Raw genomic sequence first — 12356 nt, forward strand, 5'->3', positions numbered from 1 at the left:
CTGTCTTCTTGTTAGCAATCAGGAAGCGGCTGCACACTAATTCATGCTGCAAAATTGGACACTGATATGTAGGGACTTTGGAACATTTTTCTGGCTTGGAGCAAGTTTATGAAAATCCATTTGGGGGAGGCTGGGGAAAAGGATGATAAAGGGGGACACCTGAGGCTTCCCAGAGAGACCTGAGCCTGGTGTAGAATTCTGGTGGCATAGAAAGAACTCTGAACTGAGATTCAATATACCTAGGCCTAGGCTTTACCACTGGTTAGCTGTGCCACCTCTATTAAGTCACTTCCTTCTCTGGGTTCAGCTGGCTTCTCTCCACAAGTAAGAGGACCACAGTGTGTTCTAGGTTATGTTAATGACTGTCCTGGTAGAAAAAAATTGTGTGTGGATAATCCATGTTTAAAAAATGAGTTTGGAAAACCAGAAACTGGGATAAATAAAGAAGTTTCTTCAGTATAAGACTATAATAAGCTCATGAGCACTGTAATAATCCAGGGTGAGGAGATGCAGAATGCAGCATGATTTAAGAGAACTCCTTTGGGGTGCCTGGGTGGCTCAGTCGGTTGAGCATCCGACTTCAGCTCAGGTCACGATCTCGCGGTCCGTGAGTTCAAGCCCTGCGTCAGGCTCTGGGCTGATGGCTCAGAGCCTGGAGCCTGCTTCCGATTCTGTGTCTCCCTCTCTCTCTGCCCCTCCCCCGTTCATGCTCTGTCTTTGTCTCAAAAATAAATAAATGTTAAAAAAAAAAAAAAAAAAAAAAAAGAGAACTCCTTTGAAGAAAGCATCTTGTGGCCTCTGTTCCAGCTGAGACCTGCTGGACTAAATGACACTATGACTCCAGCTCCTCATTACTGTTCCATACTGCCTCCTAAACCAAGGACCCCTCTTCCTGGAGCCCTGGTGAGGTGGGACTCACCACAGGCCGGGTCTTCCAGCAGGTCCATGATAACTGAGTCTGCGCCTTTGGTGTAGACGATGATCTCACCCGTCAGTGGGTGCCTCACAACCACAGACATTCTCTTCCTGACAGAGTCAAAGCCCAGGGTGCAGAGGACATCGAAGGTGAGGCAGGTGCCCTGGGGCAAGCGCACGGTCACCTGCTCTGGTGTCCGGGACACCAGAGTGAAGCTGTAGGCATGGGCAGCATGCACCAGGGCTGCCTCATCAGGGCTCTCAGCCTCATAACAGAGCTCAGGGCTGGCCAGGCCTAGAGCTGGGGCCTCCAGCACCTCTTCCAAGGAAGCGTCTAATCCAGACCCCTGGATGTCAACCTGGTCCCATGTGCTGCTCCTATAGCCACCATCAGTGGAGTTACCTCCACTGCACACAGACACGTCATCTCTCTCTTCTGAGTCTGGGGTTGGAATTTTGGCCCCCAAACTCTCTCCCAGGTCAGTGTCAGAGGGCACAGTGGATGAGAATGACTGGCTAAGGTTCAAAAGCTTCAGTCTGTGGAATAGTTGTTGAATCTTCTCCAGGGACGTCCCCAGAGCCTTGGCAGAGGGTGGCATGGTGACCTTGTGGTAAAAGGAGGAAAGTGGAACATTAACTCTCAGTGTTGGAAAAAAAATATCAAGCTGTTTTATGGCAGAAGAGGAAGGTCATTTTACAATAAATGGATTACTTGGGGCTTTAGGGATTATAGGCAAGTCTCACCTCTGTGAGCCTCAGTTTACCTACCTACAGCATGAGAAGATTAGGCCAGATATTGCTTTCCAGCCTTGACATTCTAGGGATTGGTAATGCTCAATTTTACAATCCTGCTTTGGTCATGGACAAAGGAAAGAAAAGGAGACAAAAGCCAGACCCATAGTAAGAGTTTACATTCCCCGGGCCTTTCCCATGACCTTGTCTGCTTTATCCTTGCATGCAGTATCTTATCTCGCCCTCCCCAGCAATTCTAGCAGATGCCATGTAATCCTAACTTCTAGATGAGGAAACTGAGGCACAGAGAGTTTCAATAAATTGGCTATGACCACCTAGAGTGTAGTAGTAGAGCTGGACTAAAATCTGGGTGTTCCTGGCTCAAGAGATTGGACTCCTGAGTTACCTGTCAGTTAACATCTCCCCATTAACTTGAAAATTGGGAGTTGGATGCTGTCCTTCCCAATATGTACTTCTTCCTTTCTTGAAAATAGAGTTAATTTCTCAGAAAACATTTCCTGCCTCCCAAATCTCCCTGAAAACTTTTGATAACTTGGTGACTTTTTAGTGGCTGAATGGGATCTAAGTGTAATATGGGAGGCTTTGGTTTGGTACCTGGGTGAACCCTCTTTTTCTTGATTTCATTAGCCACAAGTTAAAACACTCAGTTATTCTCTTCAGTCACTCATAAGGGAGCTTGGGTGAGAGTCTGTGGATAATTGAAGATCAATCTATCTTTAGTGCTGAAAAAAACAATTCAGAGTATAAACTTCTATAAATGGCCATACAGCTGCATTATCTCAAAATTGGCAGAGCTTCACCCGTGGTTTTTATTATTATTATTATTATTATTATTATTATTAATTATTATTTGCCCTCACATAAAAACAGAGACCAGTATAATGTGATATTATTATGTAGCTGTACAGAGGGTTCTGCTGTGTAGTTCCCATACATCCTTTGTGAAGTTGTCCAAGCTCTCTGAGCCACTGTTTCTTCACTTGTGAAATGCAAGGACATAGCTCACAGGGTTGTTGGGTTGTGAGGGTTAAATGATAATGCAGGTGATGTGTTTGGCATGGAGACTGACACACAGCACTGCTTAGTAAATATTAACTCTTAATATCTACCCTACAGACAGATAGATACAAAGTTTAAAAGCTACATAGAAAGCTCATCTATAACTTATTCCATTTCTTTTAAAAAATGAAGAAACTGAGGCCCAGAAAAAAAAATCTGTTCAAGGTTCCACAGTGGTGAAATGGTGATGCTGTGACTAGGGTCCAAGTATCTTGTCTTTCTATTCAGGGCTTCACCCCTTGTCCCATCTCCCATCCATCCCACCACCCACTATCGGTGGTCCTTACTCTCTGCCTGGTCTCAGTGGTTGTAGAGACCATGACGGAGTTGCAGATGGTTAGGGCGAGGAAGAAGTCAGCAATGGAGGAGGTGGTGGAGAGAGAAGGCTTGGCTGGTTTTGTGTCTGACAAGGTCTCCAGCCACAGAGCAGCATCTTGTACTTTGCCCAGTAGATTTTTGTCTGGAGTCACATCTTTTTCCTGAGAAAGAAAGGCCTGGATGAGAATATTTCATGAAGGGCTTGGGGAGGAAGACCCCCTCCAGAAGATTCTTTGTACACCTGCAGAAAGGATAATACAGTCTTCCTGAAAGTCCTGCCTCCAGCACATCTCTTCCTCCCACAGGCCTGGTCAATGCATTCTTATGTGACTCCTCCCTTTCCCTCAACCTGACATGTCACATACTCATTGGTTATAGACTCTGGCAGCCCTTCCCTCACTGTGGCTCCCCACTTTCACTGCTGATGTTTTCAGCCAGACTCAGACCTCTAGCCCTCAAATCTAGATTCCTGCATCAGCCTCTAAAGTAATTTCTACCTCTTACCTCTTTTCTTTCTAACCCTTCATATGTGTTATCCATGCGTCTTCCTAAAACATCCTTTCCCTCAAGGTATTTTTGAGCTTGAAAACTTTCAGGAGATCTTCATTGTTAGCACAAGCAATTCAGTCTGGCATCTAAATGCTTTCACAGTCTGCATTTCTACTCTTTACTTCCCTGCTTCTCAATGTAGGCCCTCAGCTCAGCCTGTTGGTTCGTTTGCTGCCTCCTGGATATGTACTCCCTTTTTATGCCTCTGATCATACCTTGCTTGAAAAGACCTCTCCTGCCTACCAAAATGCTACCTAGACTTCAGGATCCATGAGAAATATTCATATGTTCATGAGATCTTATCCAGCTCAGTCTTCTGAGCCACAATAGTGTGTTCTTGAACTCAGAATCTCCATGGGAATCAGGCAGGTAAGGTGGATGAGGGAAGTTGCCCAGGTACAGATGAGGACACTGTGGGATGGCGGGGGCTGTGAGACCTGGCAAGTGCTACCCTGTGTGAAAGGTGGCAACTGTTCTGCTGGTGAAATGCTCTGGTGCTAGTCCAGTTTGCCAAATCTATTGATTTTTCAAGATAGAGATGATGTGACAACTCCTGTTTTTTGAAAAGAAAAATCTGTGGGCAGGATCTGACTCATGGATTTCTAATTTTTCACATCCTTGTAGAAGCTGCCAGTTGTACCATCCCTTTGGAATTCACCACATATTGACCTATATTTTAAATTTAATTTTTTTATATCCATATTGAATCTCTCTAGAGATAATAGCCTCAGAGATAGAGACTGCATTTTCCACAAAGTTGTACATTCTAGAGCCCCAACTATTGTTTTGTTTGAAGCAGAAGTTCAACAAACACTGGCTCTTAACAGATAGGACAAAAGCCACCATGCAAAGAAATTGCCACACAAAACCATTTATATCAGTGTTAATAGTTCATAGGTTAATTAAAGTTTAGAAGAAAGAGAGTTAATGGTTGAAAATGGTGGACTGAAGAAATCTTGATTAATTTATGCAGGGTAAGACTGAGTTCCAATGAGCTAACAGATTTTACAAATAAGAACCCAGGTTGAGATTAAAAAAAAAAAAATGAAACAAAACCCTGTGGATAAAGAGTCCTCAGACTGTGTCTTCTCTGATTACCAAATGCAATGATTTCAAAAGTGAGACTCTATCCTCCCTGGGGCTGCTGGCACAGGTGAGCCACAGGAGAGGAAACCCAGACACACAGGGGAGATACTTGATGCCTGCAGAGATGAGAGTTGGGCTTTCCAATAGCACAGGGAGGTGAAAAGAAATGGACGGGAGCAGAGAGTTCTAGCTTTCATTTGGAGTGCTAAGAGTCAACACTGTACCTCCTCTTGTTCATACCCTCTTAAGAAGACAACAACCAGAAAAAAGTACTTCTTATTAAAAGGAAGAGTGCTAGTAAGACTGAAACAAATCTGCATTTCTTCTCATTGCCTTGTGATAAGCAGCAGTGAACGATCTACACCATATGGTGTCACTATTTTCAGAAAGCCAAGGAAGGGAGCATGTATCATCCAACCTCTCAGCCTTTGAATGCCATCTTCCTAGCAATAGTTCACACTGATCAAGCTCTTCCTACTTTTCCAAGCAATGTCTTTTATGTGACCTCACCGGCTTCTCACAGTCCCAGGTTGAGACGAAATGAGTCTCAACTTAATTGAAACCGAGAAAGATGGCTGACATGACCAATATCACTCAGTGAGTCAGCAGAAAGCCAGAATCAGATGTCAGACCCTTTAAATGAGTCCTTTCCATGGTCATGGTAAAGTTGACTTGTTCCCTTACTAATGCTCTTAATGCTCCCTGGCAGACTCCCCTCACCAGATTCTAGGCTCCATCTACTGCTGTCATCAGTGTACAATCATCACTCAAGGAGCTCTGAGCTCATTTCTCAAAGTAGTAATGATAGTTCCTATTCATATAGTGCTTCTTCTGTGTACATCGATTCTGTGTACATCCATTATTTCATTGCATCTCCACAGCAACATTATCTGTTGAGTACTATTCTCCTCCTGGTTATCTGTGTATCAGATGAGGAAATTGCTATCCAGGGAGATTAAGTGTTTTTCCTAAGGTCACACAGTAAGTAGGCGAGACTCCTTCACTTGATTTGACATAGTCCAACTAGAATTCATGCTCTTAACCTTTGTGCCAGACAAGGTCCCCCACAAGAAGGAAGTAGCCTCTGATACTTGCTGACAGCCAGCATCTTTAGTGTTTGGCATCCCATGCACAACAGGTTTATATATCCAGTCCTTAAGGCTCATCAGATAGTATTTGAGATTATAAAAGATATTATGGGAATCTCCTTTTTTTTTTTTTTTTTTAGAAAATAGACTTCATTTGGGGGGGTATACATGATGAGATGCTTTATTTTTTATTAAAAATTTTTTTAATGTCTATTTTTGAGAGAGACAGAGAGACAGATAGAGACAGAGTACGAGCATGTGAGGGGCAGAGAGAGAGGGAGACACAGAATCTGAAGCAGACTCCAGGTTCTGAGCTGTCAGCAGAGAGCCCAACATGGGGCTTAAGCCCAGGAATGGTAAGATCATGACCTGAGCTGAAGTTGAACGCTTAACTGACTGAGCCACCCAGGAGCCCCAATTGGATGCTTAAAAACCCCTTTTATTTATTCTGAGAGAGAGAGAGGGAATGAGAGAGAGAGAAAGAGGCATAGTCCCTCTTAGAGGGGCTGAGCAGGAGAGGGAGAGACTCCTAGCACAGGCTCTGTGCTAATTGCATGAGACAGACATGGGGCTCCATCTTATTAACCATGAGATCATGACAAGAGCTGGCACTCAACCAACTGAGCCACACAGGCACCCCACGAATGGGATGTTTTTAACCCTTACCACAGATGCCCAGAGTTGCAAACAAGGTTTGACGTCACCAAAACAAATCTTTCATTTTCCTGATGACAAAATTGAATGGCAGAGAGAAGGGAGGTGAACTATTCAAGACTTCACAATGAATTAGGGTCAGAACTAGGGCAGCTTTCATACCACCTGACTCCCAACCTCTGACAACACACTGCTTTGCTCTAAGCTATGTATTACGTCTTTCCAAATGGTGACACAGTTAAAATGATTTAGGGTTATTTATTGCATGTCCATTTACCCTTTAGTATATGAGTGCCATGAGGGCAGAGGCAATCTGTGATATGTCCCCAGTGCCTGGCAGACTGCAGGCATTCAAACTTCTGTTGACAGACTCCTATCTAGGACACCACACTACCCCAACACTGATTAACTCATGGGATCTCTTTGTTAAAATACTTCTTTAGTATATTTCCTTCCAATCATAAAGCAATGCATTAAAAAAAATCTCTGCAAAGGGCCTACTTCTCTCTGGGAATGGCAGCAAGCCCAGCCTGCAGGTGTCAGCTGTAGATGTCAGTTAAGCTTTATCCAGTCACCACAGACTGTTTTCATGGGGCAAGGTTCTTCATGGTTCTTCTTGCCCACAGCCCATTGGTTTCCTGTCTGGCCCATTAACATTTAGGAACTTGGCACTTAGGATACTTAGAGAAAGCAGTGCCCGCACCCACCTCTGGGCCCTTTGGCTAGTCTATTTCTCTGAAGGAAAAGAAATAAAATTGTGGGTTACCAGTTCTTCAGATTAGAGCTTTGTGGCAGTCAGGTACCCAACTGGTTAGATTTCTTTCTATTGCAGAACATGTAAAGCTCATACAAACCTTTGATGAAGGTGATCTCAGGCCTCACACTATACCCTCAAAGATCCTATTATTATCATTAGAATACATTTATTGACAATTTACAACAAAGTCAGGTGCTTTGCTAAGTGTGTTTATCTACATCATTTACTCATCACGACAGCATTGAAATAGCTACTATTATTCTCCCATTTTAATTATGAGGTAAATGAGGCTCATTGAATTTAAGTAACTTGTCCAAGGTCACAAAATCAAGAAAAAGGCTGGGTCTTGAATCCAGTTCTGCCTCCTGATGCCAAAAGCTGAACCCTTAAACATGATGCCAGAACTTTCCAAACTTTAACATGCACACAAATCAACTGGGCATCTTGTTTATACTCAGATGCTTAAACTCAGATGCTGATTCAGTGGGTCAGGAGTGGAGCCTGAGCACCTGCATTTCTAGAAGCTCCCAAATATGCTCATGCTGCTGGTCTGAGGACCACAGTTTGAGTAGTGAGGATTTATATGGACACTGTATGCTACATGACTGGCGTATATTCCACATTGAAGGCTGGGAAAAGGAGGCCAACCGCTAATCTGCTACTCTCTTCTCAGTTTTATTTTTTATTTATAAAATTTTTAAATTGTATTTAAATCCAAGTTAGTTAACACAGAGTGTAATAATGATTTCAGGTCTCTTCTCAGTTTTAATGATAACTTACTCAAGTTCACATGGATGACTATCATTCATTGGATGCCTATAGCCCCTCTGTACCCATACACTCAGCACCAAGAGCAGTTTTCTGTAGGCACTGGTGTTCTTCTCACCTCTCTACTAGGCTGTAACTTCTATATATTTTTGGTGAGTGTCTAAACTGGTACAACCTCTTGGGAAGTATCAATCAAGATAAAAAAGGTATACACAGTTTAACAATTATGCTAGAAGAATGAATACTATAGAAAAATATACATGTGTAAGCAATGGCTCAACCCTCCAACAAATTCTAATGCCATTAATAAAAAGATGAGGCAGATCTCCAGCATGTCTGTCTACAGATATGAAATATTCCCTCAGATTCACTAAGTAAAATGCCAAAGTCCAAATCAATGTGTAGGGGATGCTCCTATGTGCAGTAAAGGATGTGCTCATGTGTCTACCACACTTGTATGCTTCTATATAGGTGAAACACCTCTGGGTCATACATGAGAAACTTCAAATAATGGTTGCTGCTGGGGTTGTGGGGAACATAGAAGAGAGGGAGACTTACTTTTTACCTTTTGAAGTTTAGTTACTTTCCACTACTTACTTAACCATGTGGTTATATCACTATCGTGGAAACAAACTTAACTGGTTGCTGGGAAGCTGGAGGCTCAAATATGTTTTAGGGGAGTGATTTTTTTTTTTAACGTTTATTTATTTTTGAGACAGAGAGAGACAGAGCATGAACGGGGGAGGGGCAGAGAGAGGGAGACACAGAATCGGAAGCAGGCTCCAGGCTCTGAGCCATCAGCCCAGAGCCCGACGCGGGGCTCGAACTCACAGACTGTGAGATCATGACCTGAGCTGAAGTCGGATGCTCAACCGACTGAGCCACCCAGGCGCCCCTAGGGGAGTGATGTTTTTGCCCAGGTTGAGGTTGTGGCCTAGAGGATACTGCCTTCCATTCAAGAGCCGAGAGAACCCAATGTTAACAAATATTTGCTTAAATAGAAGCATGTGGATTGTTAAGGTAAGCTTTGTCCAAAAGGGACATAACCCCAAGGAAAGAAATTAAGTGGGTGAGCAAGAAGGGAGTTTTCTAGATCTTGCAAGACCCCACCCTTTGTGAACAGGGTCACTGCAATTGTGTGCTGCCCTTTGGGACCCTTTGGGAAGTTAAGGTAGGCCCAGCTGAGATAGGCTTTATCTGTTCCTGCCCTGTGTGGTCATATTACTTCCAAAAAGATTTTGTGTGCTTGGCTAATTAAATCAGGACTCTTACCTTTTTTTTTTTTTTAATGTTTATTTTTTTTATTTTTGAGAGAGACAGAGCATGAGTGGGGGAGGATCAGAGAGAGAGGGAGGCACAGAATCAGAAGCAGGCTCCAGGCTCCAAGCTGTCAGCACAGAGCCCGACCACACAGGGCTCGAACTCACAAACTGTGAGGTCATGACCTGAGCTGAAGTCAGACACTTAACTGACTGAGCCACCCAGGCGCCCCTCTTACCTAACTTTAAAGTGGGAGTGTGTATCTGTGGGCTGTCCCTGCCAGTCTGGAAAGAAAGGAAGGAAAACCAAGTTAAGGAAAGGAGGCAGAGGGCCAAAGACACCTCCTTTACCTTTCTCAGTTGTGTTCTTTCCAGACAGGAGAAGTCAGGCCCACGGAAGGAAATTGTGGTGCCATCTGGAGGAGCCTAAGTGGCAAATTTTATGATTAGGAAGATATTCTTTGGTCTGATGGTTCTGGAAAACCTTTTGCAAGTGCCACTTTTAAACAAAGACTCTCTGCTCAAAGCTTGGCTTCTTATACACTAGGGGAGGGGGGGCGGGAATTTCATTTTCTATCTGCCAGTACTCTTAAACATTGGCTCAGAAATCACCACTTTCCTAAGTATATTATCCCCACCCTAAAGCCACAGATTTTATAGCAGCCAATTAGGCAGCAATAACTGATGCTTCCTTGTTCTTTGTAGTAAAAGAAAAAAAGCCATCTTTTGTTGCTGTTTGCCTTGATGCTCATTTTAGTTGGGGTTTAGGGCAAATTTCCAAGAAAACCAACAACTGGTTTCTTTAGAATGTGGAAGGGTGCTTGCACTGCCAGGATTTGGCATCATGGAGGTTTCAGAGAAAGTTCTGACTAATTTACAAAGGGAAGATAAAGACCTGGTGGTGCCTGGAGAGTATTACCCTACCAGACCGGATGCCAGATGGGCGGGTGGAAGAGGAAGCAAGCTCAGAGAGCCTGCCAAGATTGGGTGGGGGCAGGAGCCAGGAGGTCCACCTGGGGCTGCCACAGATATTCTCTATAGGCTAATTCAAGGATCTGCCACTCCAGCCACAGATATTTTATGGATTAGCGTCAGAGTCCCTTAAGGAAGCATGAATCATCCCGTTCAGCCAATGCCTCCCAAGCCGTAGAACATACCCATTTGAGCCAAATGAAGATTATTTCCTAGCGGGGCAATGCTATGCTTAGAGAGGTTCTCAACCTTGGTTGCTCACTAGAATCATCAGAAATTAAAAAAAAATATGAATGTTCAGGCCCTATTCTAGACTAATATACCAGAATTTCAGGGGAGAGAACTTGACATCGCATTTTATGAAAGCTCCCATCTCCCACTCCATATCATCAGATACAAACATTTGTGCAAGGAAGACAGATTTCCTTGAGAAAGATTTAGAAGTTTAAGACTTCTTTTAGTTATCTATCTAGAACCTATAATTTTAAGAGTTATGTCCTCAAAATAAAGTAATGAGACAGAACAATACTCCTTTTTAAAGATGGGGACATTGAGGTTCTAGCTCAGTAAGTTGACCAAAGTCACATTATAGATGATGGAGCTGAGATGAAAACCTGGGACATTTGACCCCAAATGTGCTAATTTATAGCTGGAAGGAACCTTGCAGGGCATCATAAACATCATGTGATTTAACTTTTAGGACAGCCAGTGATGGTTGTAGGCCTTAATGATAGGTCCTAAATAAAAGTCACACTGGCTGGCTAAGGGCTGCACTTTTTCTGGGTGACTAAGATTTGTCAGGTTGAACAAGGGGCAGTGAATCTGTGTGTTCCAACTGAGATCTACAAAGGAAATCTTCCTGCTTCTGCCCATGTGTCCTGGGGCAGACATTCTCAGGCACATGGGATGCCCATGGTGCTTAGAACTGGAAGGTGCCAAAAGACAAAGTAGTGGAAGACTTAGAACATGTGCCTGATGAGAATTCACTAAATTCGTTGTTCAAATATTTAGGTAATGAGCTGGGGAAGAGCATTTCATTCAGAGGGGTCAGAATTAAATCAAAGAAGGAAAAGATGCAATATGCATGCCCTGTTATCTCACCTGAGAAAAGAGAAAAGAAAAAATCTTTCCAAAGGCATCCATGGATCATTCCTCTTGTATGTTTATGAGCATCATAGGCCTTAACACCTGGCTCATGTTTTATCCTTGTTAATGTTGCATTTGTTGGGCAAGACAGTACATGAGAGTTAACTGTACTCACCTGAAGTTAGATAAGTTCTAACCCAGAACACACAGATTCACAGCATTACTTTGTCATGATCAGAAAACACAGTCCTGGATTATGAAAACCAGGTAGCAATATGGAAGACGCTTTTGATACTTTTGATATCATATCAGATTAAAAAAAAACCCAGAACCTTTAATTTATAGGTATTATGACTGCAAAAATGTTACATATATGTAGTTATGTGTGTATTAATGGAGAAAATAAAAATTGGAAGGAAATTCATTATGAGGATAATTTTGAAATTATGAGGATAATTTTCTAATAATGATATAATAGCACTTCAGTACTTCTTGTAATATGTGTGTTTTGTTCAAGATAGCTGGGGCTCCCTGTGGTCTTTTCTGTAAGTGTAGAAGATTCAAGGTGGTGTGTTTCCTAGAGAAAGAACATGGTATGGAGGAAAGTAAAATGGAACAGAAGTCAGAAAGCCGTAGTTCTGGCCTTGCCTTTGAGGGAATGGTGTGTAATCTTGGGGAGGAAACTCAATTTCTTTACATGCTACCTGGATGTTTAGTGATAGCTGTATCATTGGATCACATGTGAAAGAACCATATACAAAAACTCCAGACCAGAGTTAAATCCCCACAGGGGGCAGGCAATTAATTTAAGGGAATGAAATGTGCTGGTTGATTTTGATATAGAAGTTCTTTGCTTTAAGACTCTTTTTGATTATCACAAAAAAAGTACATTCTTCATTTTTGAAACCTGCAAGACTTAAGGCCCATCTTTTGTTTCTTTACTTTACAGAAACATAGCATGACAACTGTTTCTTTTTTCTTGAACTGTATTTTGGAAACACGTATCATGGACACACTGCTGGCCTTCAGTTTAGTGATGGGGGTAAACAGAGAAGGGGGATAGTCTGTGTTGAACAGAAGCCCACCTGCTTC

At 42.8% G+C, this 12356-nt stretch overlaps 1 protein-coding gene across 3 annotated transcripts in view; it reads right to left on the reverse strand.

Moving 5' to 3' along the window:
• ATP10B (ATPase phospholipid transporting 10B (putative)) overlaps positions 1-12356 on the reverse strand; it is a 264814-nt gene that overhangs the window by 42601 nt on the left and 209857 nt on the right. For all 3 annotated transcript variants that reach the window (XM_058722392.1, XM_058722400.1, XM_058722407.1), the window contains 2 exons: positions 3015-3206; positions 920-1520 (listed from right to left, as the gene is read on the reverse strand). In XM_058722392.1, the coding sequence (XP_058578375.1) occupies positions 920-1520; positions 3015-3206 (793 nt within the window). The remainder of the gene's footprint in view (positions 1-919; positions 1521-3014; positions 3207-12356) is intronic.

The sequence above is a fragment of the Neofelis nebulosa genome, chromosome 1, assembly GCF_028018385.1.
Source record: "Neofelis nebulosa isolate mNeoNeb1 chromosome 1, mNeoNeb1.pri, whole genome shotgun sequence".
Taxonomy (NCBI): Eukaryota; Metazoa; Chordata; class Mammalia; order Carnivora; family Felidae; genus Neofelis; species Neofelis nebulosa.